The following is a 17,860-nucleotide window of genomic DNA, read 5'->3' as shown; positions in this document are numbered from 1 at the left end:
GATCAAAGACCAAAGTCCGACCTGGAGATCTATCACTGAGCTGAGAAGACCAGAAAGGAGCTCATTATACAAACTTTTATCAGACTTAAGCATCTTGACGCGCACGGTCAAGTGTATCTGTTGGCGTAATGGGGACAGCCCTGGATCTGATGGTCTGCCGCATGTGTTTTAGGGTGAGATGACACGCAGTCTTGTCTTGTAATAGTAATATTACAAGTACCTTATTGATGTATTGTTTCTGTGCTGTGGTATTGCAATACAGGAACGTTTTCAATGGTTTACGCTCTAACACAACATAATACATTTTGTGCATGCTTTTATTTTGTACCACAAAGACTGCAGTTTGGTCCAACCAGATAAAATAAGACCAGTTTCTTCCCCTACATATAATTCCTTCAGTCTGTCTCCACATATAAGAGACTAGTGTCATTTTTTACTGCAGTGAAAAACAAAGTGAGTTTTTGTTTTTTTGTTTTTTTTTTTTCCCCCTGTAGGAATGTTTTTTACGTCTTCCAGATAATTCACTTATGCTGCCTTTCTTCTCTCTGTCTCAGTCAGCCTATCAGTCTATTCTTTGTCCTTTCTCTGCACAAAAGCAGCAGAGTTGCCATGTTGGTTATGGATGCAAGGAGAATACATTATAGGTGGCTCATTGTTGCTCATCACTTATACACTCACGAAAATTACAGTGACAAAAACAACTGCAGCGTGGCTGGCTGGCTTTCACAAACAGCGGTTGTGCAGCAACATTATGGCATGGAGGCGTGTTACTCTGGAGGCTGACAGTGACACAGCAGAGCAGCAGTGCCTCGATATCAGAACAGTGATGCTGCAGCGCATACTGAGTTGTCTGTTAAATACGTATCTGCTGTGTCTTACGAACACCCAAATTTAAATTTAAATGGATTGCATTGCTGAGACCAGCCAATATTTAGAGAGTGTGCAAATGTGTCTCAATTTCTTTACATGTTAGATCAGTGGGGAGGATGAGTAAGACTATAGTGACTGTAATCTTGGCAAATAAAGGACAGACAGAGTGCATATGGAGTTATTTGTATAGTAAAGTAAAAGGAGAGAGGAGGGAGAGAGAATGAACAAACTGCCAAACTGTGCATTACTGTGAAAGTTAATTATCTACCTTGACAGTATCATCTTGTCTCCAGCAACTTTACCACACTCAGACGGCTGCATATCTTCTGTGCCTGGCTCGAAAGCATACCGCACAATAAAATGGTTTCCTTTTACATCTTAAGTTAAAAAAAAGCTGCAGCTTTTGTCATTACAAATGACATTGTAATCTTTTTGAAGCTGACTGAGACTTCAGCTTGCCAATGCTCAGCTCGACTGCATTACACAGTAAAGCAATAACAATGTGGGCTTAACTGCATATCTGGGAAAGCGTAACAAATATTTCTAACATTTGTAGCACATATAAAACTTCTGTATGTATCTTAAAATATGAGAATGAACATCACACATCTCTGTGGAATTGGTAGAATTCTTTTCGTGTCTACCTGTCTGTGTATACGTACAGCAGGTGTATGGGAAATGATCTGAAGTCACCTTCATGCTCCTGGAAACATGTTGAGATGGTGACAAATTATACCTGAAGGAAGTATCCATTTATAAAAAAAATGTCTAGACTGTTCCCAGAAACACAGCTTGTCACCCGCTATAGTCACAAAACTCTTTTATGCAGCGATGGCTGATGATATCAGTGTGCCTGATGTGTACAGTCAAAATACAATGCATACAAGTTTATTGTTACAATCAGTCATAGTGTAATGACATGATTCGGTTTAATTGTATTGGATTTATTTTAAATGAGTTTGCAAGTGAGTAACAAGGTGAAAATCTGAAAATGTGTGTGTGTGTGTGTATGTGAGAGAGAGAGAGTTTTATTTCTGTTAAATGTGTGTAAATGAGTGTGCAAATGCGCTCAAAGCGTAACAGCAGCAAGCTAAGGGGCTGAGTAACCACATAATCAAAGTACAGACCGTATCATTTCCGTTGATTGAATGGATGTAGCTACATAATGCTTTGTTTGTGCTTATTTGCAGCACTTCAGTCTGACACACACTCTATAATATGACTCACGAAATTCCTCTATTAAATGAAACAAGGGGAGTCCATTTTCCATTTATTCATAAACCAGGGATGCAAATAGTTGTTTGTCATAATTTCCTGATTCACTGGAAACCCACAGGAAACGCCACAGGACAAATCTCAAACGGATCATGTACATAAATACATACTCACACACATGCAGGTCTCTTGATACAGAACTGGCAGAAACTCAGTGGTACTCTGTTTCTTCAATGAGGTGAATGATATTCAGCATGTTGCTGTGGTCAAAAGGCTGTGGGTCGTCTTGACTGGTTTAAGAGATATGTTGCTGTTCCCTGTGGTTAAGCTCTGTCTCTCTTTAGAATCATTAATGCTGACAGGAAACAGGCACAGAGTGTGCTCACACATTAATATTCATAAACACACACACCACACACATGAAAGATAGCCAGAGAACATCTTGCATAAAGGCAGGAATCAGATATTGAAACGGAATTGGTGAGGTTCTACTGGGAAGTGAACAAGTACAATACTGTGAGTTCTGAGGACTATCTTACCACATGATCTGTTTCTAAATCAGCACATTTGCCTCTGTAACAGAAAGCATTCACCTGAGGTAGGGGCTGTGGGGACCTATTCAAAGATTTCCATCAACAGCAATAAGGCTCTTGCAAAGCAATTACTTTATATATGTTTTTTTTATTTTTAAAAATGGCCTCTATCCAGCCTCGCCATCTGCTCACAAACTCTCTTCAGTGATTCTGAAATCCAAGAATGCAGAATCTATTGTGTTCCTTTGAGGAAAGAGAAGCATCTTTACAGTATGATATGGGCTCTGTGCCTAACAGCAGTTAAGTTGTTTATTTCCCATCTGTTTCAGCCAGTTTTGCGCTACAGATACAACCTGTTTTTGCATGCCACAATGAGAATATCTCAAAAGATAGAATCAGATTGAAAGTCAGACAAAATAGCTGCATGAAGCATCAAGTTATTCTGTTTCAGTGCTAACATGAAGTTAGGCAGCTAAACTGAGTGAATGAAAGGGATCTGATATTTGAAACTGATGTCAGTGAAATAAAGTTCATATTAGAGTTAAAGCTGCACTATGTGATTTTTGACCACCAGAGGGAAGTAAGTAGTAACAGAAGTACAACAAAATGGAACAACATGGACATTCCACTGGCGCCACCTACAAAACTGGTTCTTTGTCAGCAGTTAGATATTCTGCTCTCTACACCAGCCACCCAATCACATCACCATAATGAATTCTTTGGGTAATGAAAGTCTGCCACTAAACAGTTTTGATTCAGTTCAATTCAGGGGTTGATATGAGATAAATTTAGCCTTTGGTATGAGATTGAAAATGCTTCTTCAGGTACAGAAGATACAGTATCTGCTTGGCTCTAGCGCTGTCCAAAGAGAGGTGCACTTGGACGTAACTAATGATACAGAGTGCCAAGGAAATTTCAAAATAAAGGTGACCGATACTTTGATGTGAAAATGGCTTAGAGCTGGATAAACATGCCGACTGATGTGGACATTCTCTGGAGGCCTGGCTGTACTACAACACTTTTAGATTACAGGAAGTTACTTGATTGGATATTAACATGATAACCATTGCCAGAAACATGTATGACATCCTTTAGCTGCTGAAGTATTTTTCTGTCTTAACTGGAAAATGTCGTTGTTATTGATAGCTATAAATGCTTTATACAATACGAGTGCTAGATTTTTAATAGTGCACTATGACTACTTAATAAATTGTAATGATCACATGGACTCAGTTCTGATAAATGTTCTCATAGAGAGTAGTGTGTGTTAGTGTTGGTGTTGTTGCTGTTTGATAACAGCAGGGAGGCGTAGTGGAGGGCCTATCAGTGTGCACAGCCACTTAATTCTCTGATTATAGTCATTAAAAGGTGAAGCAGTTGTTGATAGCGACACACCAGTACGTTACCAGCTGAGGGTCCGGGTAGGTGGGGTCCTCTTGAGCACTATCATGAAAATGTCATTGTTTTGTACAGTACAAGCCACACATGGACACGTCTACTGAAAGGCCAAGGATGACAGTTTTGGCAGCAGTTTGAGCGCTCCACTATTCCCTTGAGCTGCCTGATTTCCAGTGGCCTCAATCAAAAACAGGATGCCTCAAGGCCTTAGCAGCATTAACATGGTAAATGCTTGGGTAATTAGCCTGATGATGTAGCCAAACGTGCAGTCAGGGGAAGGCATGGTGATGGGAACTCTTCCAAGCTAGTCTACCCCATTCAGTAACTTTCTGTCTGTGACTGCAGCACCTTTCTGATTCTCCATAAAGGTAATGAAGTAGAGCAAGTAGAGCAACAACTATTTTGGCATAGAATAGTCCTGTGGTTGCTTGGCTAATTACTCCTAATTATCTTGATGCACTCCACAGTACAAGTGCTAGAGTACTTTAGAAAAGTTTGACTGGACTAAGAGTGTATAGTATCTATCTGCTGGCTTGCAGCAGGGCTAATGTGATCACAAGTAGCAAAACCAAATTTGATTTGGATGGATATTCCCACTGTGAGAAGATTTCATTTTTAACATTGGTGTGCTAAAAGCTACAATATAACCAGCACTGAAATAACTTCATATTTTGCCTCGCAAAACAGGAATTGTGCTCATATTTAGCAATATCGGCATCCTCATTTCTGGCACTGTGGAAGATTTAGTTCAGAAATTGAGACTCAGCTGTCCAAGATCAACATATGAGCTTTGCTTACTGTGGATTTTCTGAATTACATTTTGCATATTCCTTTGTGCTGTGACTAAGAATTTGTACAGGATGCAGATAATCCTAACTAAAACCCCAAATTGCCAGTTTGAAAAATCAACCCGCTGTAAGGACTGGACCCCTGTAAAGATTGAAAACAATGTGCTCTGACTGCACTGATTAAGTGCCTGGTGCAATACAGAAAATGCAGCACTTTTCTATGTGAACACCTGCCTTTTAAATTCCGCATTTGGATGCTCTTGGTCTGGTTTGTAACAGTTACGTTCAGTGCATTTAAGTTATAGGGCTTGTATCATGTACTTGTAAAGCAAACAGCCATATGTGTTGGGGTAGATTTTGCACAGCTAAAGTTATTAAGTTAAGATATTTTGTGTCCCTGCAGACAAACCAACAAACACCTTTAAAGACTTTTTAAAGGCCCTGCAAACCCATACATGTATGTCCTCTCACTCTGGCTGATAAGCCATCTGCTGAGGTCACCAAAAAACATGTATGTGAAAAAAAATATAAGTAGTTCTCCTTCTCAAACTGTAAGACATAGGAATCTGGAGGTGTACATGGCCACACGCCCACAGGGGTGCACAAAGGACAATGATATTGTGCACATTCATATCAGGTTAGCAGCCCAGCCTACAATCTGTCCCCTGCATCTTGATTATATGTTCTACACACAGATCTGTCATTCATTTCATTTTCATTTAATACCAAACTCCTGTTACTCCTTGCTGAATGCATTTTTTGCAGACATACTGTCAGCTCCGTTCATTGTTATACCGACCACATGGTGGCAGTATAATACCACACAATAGGAGTCCCGCCTTGCAGTCTCTCATCTCTCTCATGTTAGTGCTGTGAGTGTGTCTGTGAATGTGTGTGTGGGTGTGTAGCTGAACTGTTACCTGGGTGGTGCTTGAGGTTTCTCTCTGGTGACTCATTCATCCTGAGATGACTAACACACAGACACCACAGTGGACAGTCATAACCGCCATCGGAGCCAAGGTTTGGCTGCAGACGGCCTACTAACGTTCATTATCTATGGAGACTTTTATTGGAATGCACAGCAGCAGGCGAAAAAACAGGAGAGAGAAGCCAGAGCCTTGGCTACTTTGTGAAAATTAAACAGTGGTGTTTTTGTTTGCTCAGCATTCCTACGCTGAACACCGGTTTGACAATCAGAGCTGGGAACTGGTGGCTCAGCAGGCTAAGACCCATAAAGTAATGAAGACGCAACTTTGAGTCTGGCTCACACGCTTTTGTCCATCTTTTCCACCGCCTTTCTCTGTAATACTGGTGTAAGATGGATGAATTACATGAATGACGCTGTAAAAATGATTAATGTGAATAAACAAAGTTGACCACACTGAAATGGGATTTTGTGGAGTATCTCTTGATGTAAACTGATTTCAACACGTAATTTTTCATTAACTGCACCAGTGGCTAAAGTTAATTTAGGGCACCAAAGTCAGTGGTGAAAGTTGTTGTAGTTCAGACTCAAAGTTAGGTGCAGAAAAAATGCACAGCTCTAATGATCTGGCTTGGAACGGCACATTTATGGTTAGGTTGGTTACGCTTGGCTTTTTTCTACACACTTGAATACCTATACACACTTACATCATGGCACATAATTCATCGCTGTTTCATAGCCATCGTCTCCCTTTGCAGTTCACTATTTTCCATTTTCTGTGTTTCCTAAAGTCTGTAGCTTCAGTTTAATTGATGTGAGTTTGGCCAAAGGGGAGAACCACAATCTGGTTATCCCCATAAAAACAGAGAAAAATGCCTCTCATTTGAATGTTGTTGTTCAGTGAGAGCTGTTTTTGACACACGTGCATGCACACACGCTCTCCCAAAACAGACCAAGACTGCCATGGGAATGTTTTCTGCAGCCGCTTTGGTTGCCGATGGTAACCAGTGAAATGGTGTTCATTAACTATGTAGATTCAGAAATGCTCCTCTCCAAATCTGTCTCTCTTATAGCTCTCCATCACTCTCTCTCTCTCTCTCTCTCTCTCGCCCCCTTTTCCCTTTCATTCTCCACTCTTTCCATCTTTTCTCCCTGTTGGGGCTGCCGTTTTTACAGACATGGGAGCTCTTGCAGAGGATTACTGTAGTTCACTAACGATCATGTACAACAATTTCCTTCGGTTTTAACGAAGAAATCGGACTGCTTAACTGTAGGACCTATTTGGGGCAGTGGAATTAACTTGTGGTACTCTCTAGCTCTGAATTCCCTTGTTCTGTTTACCCTGGCTTCACCCTCTCGCAGGCTGTACAGGCTTGACCGCTCTCCCCCGCAGAGAAATGCACTGAAATTTACATGAACCTACTTGGCCGTCCGCTATGTGCCGAGTCTTTCCGTGATGGTCATCCTCCAGCAGCAGTGCTGTGGTGACTGAGAGCAGTGCGACCCAGACATTGAATGACGAACTTGATGATGCACAACTCTGTGCCTCTGGCTTCAGGTAATGACCTGATTGCAGGGAGTGAGACAGTCTCTCACCTCACCACTTTCCCCTGTTTGATCATTCTCTCCTGAAATGTTTCACACAAGATGTGAGGTAGCAGAGGCTGACTGAGCAGCCTCTCAAGGGTACTCAAAACTCCCAATTTTAAACCATACATATACATATAAGTGCATATAATTTTATGTGTATGAAACTTAAATGCTTACACTTTGTGAATTGTTAGAATTCATGAGAACACATATACATCAAATGGAAATCTGATGTAGCCTGTTGTTTCGAGTTCTCCTCTTCCATCCAGAGTGATTGCACGAATAGCAACATTTGTGTCCTACGTGTGCTAGAGTAAGCTATATAGCACACGCAGCTACTCGGCAGCTGTTCATCTGTTATGGTGACGGGGCTCTTGGCAAGCCCTTTTCCAAACAGAGGCTCACACACTGGCTATGTGAAGGTATTTCACATGCCTATGAGCTTGCAGACTTAAACCTCTGGAGCCATTTGAGCGCACTCCACCCATCTTTGGAGGTTCTGTTCAGTAAAGCATCAGTAGAGGATGCCTGTTTGAAGTCAGTATCCGACTTGTCCTTTGATCTGTTGCTGTCGAATATTTCTGGATCTTATTGAGATCAGTGCTCAGTTCTCACACTGTGGACCTTTAGGATATATTTTGCTGGGCTACTTGTTGAGCTGTTGAAGTGCTCCCTGATGGTCAGGTGTGGTGTATATGTATGTGACCCAGTAGCTATTGCTGCTGAGGTCCTCTAACTTCTCAGTACAGAAGAGACTTACTGTATATTATGCATCATTATCCAGGCCCCAGTGTATTTAGCCACGGTGCTTTCACAGAAACCTTCATACTTGAGTACTTTTGTCTCCGTCTCTTGCTATCCCTCTCTCTTGTTATTATCATATTATCTCTGTCTCTGTTGCTGTGCTTCTTTCTTGTTTTACATTTTTAAAGGTCAGCTGTTTCTCTGTACATGTTTGTTTGCATTTAGTCTATCTATATCTTCCTGCTTTCCCCACAATGTTTATTTGCTTTGGTACCCACTGTGTTTTTAAAGTAAGCCAGCACTAAGCAAACACTGTTGATATCTCCTAACCACCCTCCATCTCTCCTTTCTTCATTCCTTCCCTCCTTTACATCTTCCATCTCACCTCTGTCAACCCTCCCCACACATCATTTCTGCCACACTCCCTCACCTCTCCTTCCATCTGCCAATCCATCCTCCCTCCCCTCTCACTCTCCCATCTCCCACCTCTATCTCCGTGGCCCCCTCTTTCTCTCCGCTGACCTGCCCTTAATTGGTCTGCTGCAGTTGCACCTACAGGATCCAAGCAGCTGTCAAACAGATCCCTGCCTGTTGAGGTTAACCTTAAGTGGGCCTGAGTCGGGGCCAGATCCTGGGTTTTGAGTGGTTCTCAGGGTCTAGGGCCTCGGGCACAAAAGGAGGGCCAAAAGCATTTCTTTGAGAGCACCAAATCTCCTCTTCTCCCTTTCCCCGGGCCTCCCCTTCCTCCATCCCTGCCTCCCTCCATCCCTCCTTCCCTCCCCTCTACCCCCTCCAGACTCTCTGTCTGCGCTGACACCGCCTTTAATAAGGGGGAGTGGGGTGCACTGTTTATTTGTGTGGTGCGAGGTTAAAAACTTCCCCCTTAATTGACATTCCGGTAACACTTTCCAATAATGGGGCGAGCAATTTCCTTGAAATTGATGTGTGTCCACCGCAAGGAAAAACACCGCTTCTAGCTTTCACTGACCCATGGATGATCTACACTTGCACTGTGGCTTTGTCTGTGTGTGTGTGTGTGTGCACCGCGTGAGAAATTGCACGAATGGTCTTTCGTCGGCGATAGCAGCCCCTTTGCACGATTCATGCTCGTCTCTCTGCTGATGTGTGTTTGTCATCGTGTTTGTTAGTATGACTGTGCAGATGTGTGTACCTGTGCTTGTTGTGCGCATGTCTACGTGTCTGTAATTATCTTGTTTTCAGAGCCCTGCCAGCTCATTTATTGTTTGTACACCATTTATTTCTGTGTCCTGTGAAGGGGACATAAATAAATAATTCAAATATTTTCATTTTCATTTATCCCACACACCAATGAGTGACAGTTGCACCACGTCAGAATACTAAAACAAATCCACAGCAGAAAGCCTATTTTGCTCCTTGCTCTGTCAGTGTCTGCAAATGCAAACACAAACATCTCTCTCTGCTGCTGACTGCATCCTTGGCCTACATGTTGACCACTGGATAGGACCTGTGGTGTGATGACGGTTGACGTTTAATATGTGTGTGTGTGTGTGTGTGTATGTGTGTTAGGGGAGTGAGCAAGAGTGGGAGAGCGTAAGAGACAGCATGTGTCAATAAGTAGATGGATAAGTGTGATAAATGTGTGTGTAAGTACGACTCTGTATGTGTGTGTGTGTCTGTGTCTGTGTGTGGCTGCAGGCAGACGCTGGCTGGTTCCTGGCCTTGTCATTCCGTCTCCCACACGCTCTCTGATGTGGTTTGAGGCTGTGGCTTTCACTATGGAGGGGGATAGCCACCGCACACACTCACACTGTTCTCACATGTCTGTGGAAACACACATTGCACGCTGGTATGCAGTCACATTCTCAGAAATGCAGACGCACATAGTGAACACACACACGCTCACACACACACACACACGGCTCAAACCCTGAAGGATGTAACAACACAACAGCGGCTTGCCAAAGTGTCTGAACGGACGCCGAAGCGCACTCGTAGACTAACACACACACAGTGCTAGACGCCATCCGTGGTGCTGGTGGGCTCCCACAATAAGCGGTTAGTTAAATTATATCAAAGACAGATGTTGGCTCTGGTCCCATCATACTTTGTGTTTGTGTGCGTGATAGGGAAAAAAGGGGAATGCTGGTGTGTGTGTGTGTGTGTAGATAACATTCAGTTGTTGCATCAAAATGTGTTTAAGATACAAATGAGTCTCAACTGTTTTAGCATTGGCTAGACTATTTTTTTTAAATGCATGTTTCTTTCATCAAAACAGTCACTTTGTGGGAATAGGTGTCTTTTTTTATTAGGGTTGACACTCTTTGCTTCTTTCAATTGTGTTTTTTTTTCCCAAACATTACTTGTAAATTAAATGCTGTTATTGTAAGAAATAAGGAAAGAAAAAAGGGATGATACGGTGACAAATAAGATAGAGAAATGGTTATCATTGTTTTTGACAGGTTTTATTCAAATATAAATTAATAAAATAATTGTCCAATGAGTACAGATGGTGTTTCATGATGTTCATTGAATGATTGTCTTTAAGTATGTCTATATATGTATTATTTCAACCCCCAAGTTTTGTCATGCAGTGAAAACAAGCAGACAAATGTGTTAATGGTTTACCAGGAAACCTTGGGTTTGTGACATTTGTGACAAGTGCTTGATTCCTATTATTTAAGTTTATTTAATTATTTAACTTTATTGTAGACATATGTTTAAGTTTGACATGCTCAGAGTTTTGACAGTGTAGCCATCCTTTCTTTGAATTCAGCTTTAGGAAAGCAGCTTTAGGCAAGCAATTTATTTATTTTATACATATTTCTGTCTGCTCTCTTAGATGTCTGGCAGGTGTCTGGTGGTCCGTGCATGTAGTGCCTTTAAATGAGCATTGTCAGTACTTTGGTTTTGGTAAAGCCATCTAGAGCTGTGAACATTAGTTGATTAGTTGATCAGAACAAATGAATTTCCAGCTATTTTGATGAATTCATCATTTCAGTTTTTGTTTTTCAAGCAAAAATGTCAAACATTAGCAGTTTCTAGCTTCCTAAATGTCAAGATTTGATGTATTTCTGTGTCATTTATGACTGGAAATGAAGAGTCTTTGGGTTTTGGGCTGTTGGTTAGACATATGAAGCCATTTGGAGACATTACTTTGGGCTCTGGGAAAGTGTGATGAGGATTGCTGAAAGTAACCAACAGATTATTTGAGATCTGTTTGAAATAATCATTGTTGTTGCAGCTCTAAATTTGTCTTTTTTATCATGATATGATAAATATCTCTCTCTCTGTCTCACATGCACACACACACACACACTCACACACACACATGCACGCTGACAGAGAGCCTCAGCAGATACTTTATATTACTGACCCCTCCTGGATACACAGTGAATTGGACTTTTGGCACGACGCATGTATATTTACACTAATCTCTAATGAATATCACCTCTAACGAGATGCCAGAGTATACATCAGTGAAATGCAGTGTTCACTATGAAGAGGGGAGAAGAGGGATGCAGCTATGTCATAACACCAGACTTTTTTTAGTGTGTCCTTCACTGTCAGTAATGACATGTTGATTATAGACTGCAGATACTGTAAGGAAGTGTGAAAATAGTAGCTCCACTTTCTAAGGTGGCTTAGCTTTGTCAGATTTGGCCTTGTATGGTGGTCTTCACGTGACACCTATGTCATTATCTTGGCTATATCACTGGACTATAACCTACTGTTTGCAAGGTCTTCAGCTCATTCCCTCACCTTACCTCTGTAAGGTCTGGCTCATCAATAGCAGCCACTGCCAGTCCCGAAGTTGTGTGTATCTCTTAGAGGGCTCTTGAGGGGCCCTGCCGTCCCTCATTTTCTGCCAGCCTGTCTCTTTAAGGTGGTGTTTGTTTATGCCGAGGCTCAGCTCAGTGAGACCTGTGCAGGCTCAGTCCTGGGCTCCTTTCATAGGGGCTCCATTTTGTTCTTAATAAAATGGCACTCAGTGGCCGGGGGACTGGCAGGCACCCAGCTCCCTGGGAAACCAAAGAATGCCGGCCTTCATTTAGCGACAAACAGCTACTGCCTGAGGAGGCTAGTTCTCCACTCTGCTCCTCAATACTACTGCTGCTGAGGCCTGTGTGTGTGTGTGTGTGTGTGTGTGTGTGTGTGTGTGTGTGTGTGTGAGACTGTGGAATGGGGCCACGGTTGAAGGAGTCAGGTATGGCGACTCCTTACATAGCTTTTCTGTTGTTGACGTTTGCTTGCACCATTCTCTCTTTTAAGCTCTCTGTCTCTCTGTCTGCGTCCCAGTCTTGGCTGCCCACTTGAAAACATGCAGCACCACTTCTCCTTGTCCCCTGACTCTCTCTCTCTCTCTCTCTCTCTCTCTCTCTCTCTCTCTCTGCCCTCGCTCTCTCCATCACTTGATGTGAATGGTGGGAACAGAGCAGCCATTAAGATGCATATTTAGAAGGACTTACCTCTACGTCGCCTCCCATCACCCATACACTCTCATAACACACATACACATACTGTAAGTCACTAAGAGTGCCTGTCACCAGAGACACACACACATCATTACACACACACACTCTCACACACTGAGGCAGACTTGTTGGAAAGCTCCTTGTTATTGGCTGTCCCAGCTCAGGCAGGACTTTTCCCTGCCCCACCAGCCTGTTTCCCTCTTCCATTGCTCCTTTCTTTATTCTTTTAACCTGAATTTTAATGATCTTTCAGTATTTGTGTTGACAAGACAAGGGAGGGATTTGATCAGGAACAGCTGTGGTTCCCGTGACAAGCATTTAAACACCACATTTGTCCTTGGCATAGACAGAAAGAAATAAAGTGAGATGTGATGACAAGATGGGTGTCATACAGACTGGGAAAGTTTTAATGATTTGATAACAGGGCTACCTGAGCCCCATTAACAAGATTAGGCTGATCAGAAACCAGACAAAAATCAGTTTTCTGCCAAAATAGTAACAATACTGTGAATAAATGATGCAGACAAAGTATTTGGGATTGTAAATAACAAAATAGGTCAGAAAGAAGAGAACGACAGACAAACACAATGATAGGTGTATTCTATAGATCTGAAGTGGATGAGATACAAAAATGACATTTCTTTCCGTGTTTCCTCATTAAGTTCCTGTGTAGACTGTCAGGAGAGGCAAGCACAGGGAAACAGAGGGGTAGGGGGAAGAAAAAGGAGCTGACTGACATCTAAACAAAATAAAGAAAGTGGGAAACATCAGTGAGAGGGAGGTGTTGGTGATGAAAGAGGAGGTGACAGACACGTGAACTCAAAGAGCACCAGCAAAATGACAGCTGGAGAGGGAACAGGGAAGACTAGAAAAGAGGAGTGATGAAGAAGGACGCGAGGGGAGAGCTCCTCTTTGTCTGTCGTCTCTTCCTAATGCGACACATGTGAGATGCTTCGGAAACAATGAGTCACCCCACAACGGGAATGTCGCCTCTATCAGGCCTGAGCAGGCTCTCTCTGCTCTCTCTCTTGTGTCGGCGTTTGTCATTTAGCCATTGACTTTTCCCTTGTGATAGGGTGACTTTTCACTGTCTTCCCTCCCTCTGCTGCCTGCGGGACATCACGGCTCTGTGGCGGTGAACACAACTGACTGACTGATGTTCAGCAGAATGGATTGTTGCCCATGTAAGTGTGTTTTTTCATGCACACACACCCAAAAAAACTGTACGCACACTTACAGGTATACCGCACAAGCACATTGATCTCTACGACCATTGTGTTTGTTCTTTGGCATCGCCACGGGTTAGATACTCCAGCCATGACCTCATCACATGGGACGCTGACAGAGACAGCCCGGAGTTAGCTCGTGTGTGTGTGTGTGTGCAAGGGGGCGCTGAAGGTGTGAAGAGGTGGAGTGCATTGCACTGACAGCCACTGATGTATAGATTGCCAGGTGGGAGGTGGACATAGAGGGAAGATGCTTGCAAAGCCGTTGTATGGAGTTGTCTGTTCTCTCCTCCGTCAGCTGCTGCTCATTATGAAACATTTCAAAACAAAGCCCCTCACTCCCCACTCACTCACATACACACACATATGCACACACAGAAAAACACACCAACACACACACACACACAGTCAAACCTTGTCAAGTTTTCGCTCCCTCCCCTCACTTTGGGAGTGTTTTTGTCCATCAGACTGCTGACTGACTGACTGACTGACAGTGAAATCCTTGTTTATTGCTTTCTTTTTCGTTCTAAAATTGACACACACTGTTCCAGCACCGTAAAATAATCACTTACTGTTAACCCTGTGTGCGTTCTCGTTAGCCACAGCAGGCTGTCACTGTGGTGATTGATTGGCAGGCCTGGCTTCTCATACAGCCGGTTATGTGGGGAGTTAAAGCAATCAAGAGCAAGTTGCAGTGTGCTGGCGGTGGCCTTTTCTGTGGGACCAATTAGAGGGGAGATTTCCCAACAGATTGCAGCAGCTCCGTCTGTGTCTGGGGCTGTGCTTTGGTTTGATCCCACGAAATTAGCCTGAAACAATAGGGCCAAGCCATCCACTCTGCCTCTGTCAGCAATCTGTCAATTCCTTATGGCGCTCAACCTCTCTTTCTTTTCAGGTTATCCTTCTTTCTCTGATGTTTACTTGTACCTTTGTCATCCCTGTAAGACCTGGGACACTGAAAAGGAGTCGACCAAATCTAAGTATCAGAGGTCAAGAAATGCTGATGTTTTGCTCCGAGTACAGGAAAACCACCAGTTTCCCATAATACAACACTGTAATGTCTCAGTATCACATTTTAAACATCAACAGTTTAGATTTTGCACCATCATCAAACTTTTTGCATCTTAGACAATCCATCACACTTAACAGACTGGTATTTTCTCTCTTTTATTTATTTGTTTATTTCACTTTACTGAAGATACTCTGTAGGGTTGCTAGGCAATATCTCATTGAGTCTACAGACAACATACAGGTCAAGAGGCCAGATGGATGAGCGGAGTAAACAAGAAAAAGACAACAGGTTCTAGAAGAGGTAAGTGAAAGAGAGCAAGGAGAGGTTAGCAGAAGATGCCAGGCAAGAGAAGAGAAGAGCACAGGGATGAGGGAGGATATGGAGTGGATGAAGTGAAGAGGAAAGAGGGATTTGGGCTGTGAAATGAAAGATAGGGAGGGAAGAATCAGGGTGGTCCATGTGAGCGAGCATGTGACATCCAGAGAATAAGAAACTGTAAAACAATTTTTTAGGTGTTTGGAGAAGAGGCCAGCCTATGTATTGGTTTGACCGATGTTTAGCAAACCATTGTCATTGTCACATCTTGACTCCAGTAGTGGCCAATGGCTGCGCAGTCACTGGCAGAGGTTGTAGTTACCAGGGTAACATCTCAACAACTTTACCATTCGACCATCCCTCACAGACAAGTTCACTAGCAGCGTGACAATCCACAAAGAGAGCAGACGGTTATTTTAATCTTTTGTTGTTATCTTGATGATTTCCCTTATTGAAATCAAAAGCGGGATTGGCGCTTCTCCGTCCAGCTCCACCTTAGCTCGCCAAACTTATTCTGTGGACATGCAGATGATTAACTGACTGATAACTCCGACAGAAATGTTGGGATTATTCGTTTTTGGTGAATTTGAACTTTCAATGAAAATTTCAATGATCTGATGATCTTTACAAATCCAGATGCATGGATCGAACGTGGTAAGGCTGTCAGTGGTGGAAAAAAAATGGCAGTTTTTTTTCCTGTCCCAGACTACAGTACATCAGCCCTCAAAATTCACTACCAGTTTAACTAAAGAAAGTGGTTCTTTTTGAAGAACCTGTTTTTGGTGGCATCTACGGGCAGGGACATACAGGTAGTTTGCAATAGATAAATAATTAAGAAAAATTTTCTGAAAAAAGGTAACAAAATTCATTCTTTGGTGTTAAAGCTGATGGATTGGCTGGTAAGCTCATTTCCCCCTGGTGACTTAAGTTGTTGAATTCCTCTGCTTTATTGCAGATTTCAGGAGGGATGCCAAGCCTTTAAAGCTGCACTAATGACCTAACACACACATAGACGTGTATGCTGGACACTAGATTAACAGCACACACACACACATACACCTGTATTTACTTATGTGTGTGCATACTTTCTCTTTTCTCATGAGACACACACACACACGTCCTCATTATATTTTCTTCAACACCAAGCTACCAAATCAGACATCATCAAAGGAGTTCCTACATATAAAGACATTAACCCCCCTACACACACACACACACACACACACACACACACACACACACACACACACGCACACACACACACACACACACCCTTACCCTTGGTTTTCCCCTATCTTGTTTTTGCCAAGGGCTTTCATAGAAGGTCAGACTAACTGCAGATACCTGCATCCATTAGGGCTTTGCAGTCACTCAACAGCAGTATTGTGATACAAGAGAAAAGGCAAGGGGACACATTTGTTGCTCAGTGGTGGCCTAAGGGAGCACTGCTTCCATCTTGACAGATATGTCTCCTCTAATGTCCCCCTAGAGAGGCCTACCTGCACCCTTGGTGACTGATGCACAGAAGGAGACAAGAAAGACATGGGAGGCTATTGAAAGATTGTATCATAAATTCAAGATGCTTGTATTCTTCGTACGTATATCTTTCTGTCTTTGTGTGGGTGCCTTTTGGGCAAGCACTGCATCCATCTGTGTTTTGCAGTGGAGTCACACTCAGTTTGATTCGTGAGGAATTTTCTTGGTTGGTTTATTGTTCCATAACAAAATACTGAGATAAATAAAATACTTTTTTTAATGATCGGGTGAATACCATTGTCTCTGTACACGTTAAGGGGGTATTACTCAGTCAGGTTATCAGCTCATGTCAGGGTTTCTAGCAGAAATGGCTAGACAGCTGTTATTAGAGCTTGTGGAAAATGAGTAGTTTTGCTAAATTACACAGCAAAAGGCTAGGTGAGGCCACACACAAGTCTGAAAAGTTTTTAGTGATGGAGATCATTAATTGTACACCAAAGACTGTAATACAGTTAAGTTCTGGTACATCTCTTGCATATGATTGCTTGTATAGATGTTTACATTCTAAAGCATGTAAATTTTCTATGCATCATACATTTTTGATAACTTCTTTTAATTTGTGATGACTTTGGCCATTTTACTGTACTGAACCAAGGAAGCAAAAAAAAGCACTGGTCTTTGCGATAGTTGTGATGGAGGACAGATATAGCGAGGGAGGTGAATTTTATTATGCACCTCACGACTCCCTGCCATAAGTGTGATATTTCTTGTAGCAATTTATTGGCAATACAACAGGATGCAACACCAACCTGAACAAAATGAATAGGTGAAGATTCTTTGGCCCCTGGTGCTCTAATTTGCTGGCTGACTGCAGAAAGACAACACTGTCTCTTTAATGTGGGCAGGGTCAAAGGTCGCTGTATTGCATTTGTAAGGTCAGCGGTTGAGGTCACGCTCAGCTCTGGGCCTTCCTGCTGCAGACAGCTGGGTCATGCCACCTACATAGAGTCCAATTATCCCTGCCAGCTAATAACTGTTCAGCTCGTTCCATCGCACAGCACACACGCACACACGCACACACACTCTACTCACTCAAATTCTCTGGTGTACAATGAATGCCCTTCCGTTTGCATACTCGTATCTCCTTTAATGCACACACACATGCAGACACACAGAAATCCAGAGCAAAAAGGCAGCCAACAAAACAAAACAATTTGAACTGGAACAATTTAAAGCAAAACAAGACAATTCAGAGCAATTCTTGACAGCTCACAAACTGGTACAAAGTAGAAGATTGCAATAAGCAATTTTCAA

The 17,860-nt window shown here is 42.6% G+C and overlaps 1 protein-coding gene across 1 annotated transcript in view; it reads left to right on the top strand.

Moving 5' to 3' along the window:
* The window catches only part of LOC124052895, a 49,246-nt gene extending 32,157 nt beyond the window's left edge, over nucleotides 1-17,089 (top strand). The window contains exon 5 of the mRNA XM_046377673.1: nucleotides 16,560-17,089. Coding sequence (XP_046233629.1) covers nucleotides 16,560-16,760 — 201 coding nt within the window. The 3' untranslated portion in view covers nucleotides 16,761-17,089. The remainder of the gene's footprint in view (nucleotides 1-16,559) is intronic.
* The last annotated feature ends 771 nt before the right edge of the window (nucleotides 17,090-17,860 follow it).

The sequence above is a fragment of the Scatophagus argus genome, chromosome 21 (genome assembly GCF_020382885.2).
Source record: "Scatophagus argus isolate fScaArg1 chromosome 21, fScaArg1.pri, whole genome shotgun sequence".
NCBI classification, from domain to species: Eukaryota; Metazoa; Chordata; class Actinopteri; family Scatophagidae; genus Scatophagus; species Scatophagus argus.
Note: the sequence above shows the minus strand (reverse complement) of the source record. Positions and strands in the feature narration are given on the sequence as shown.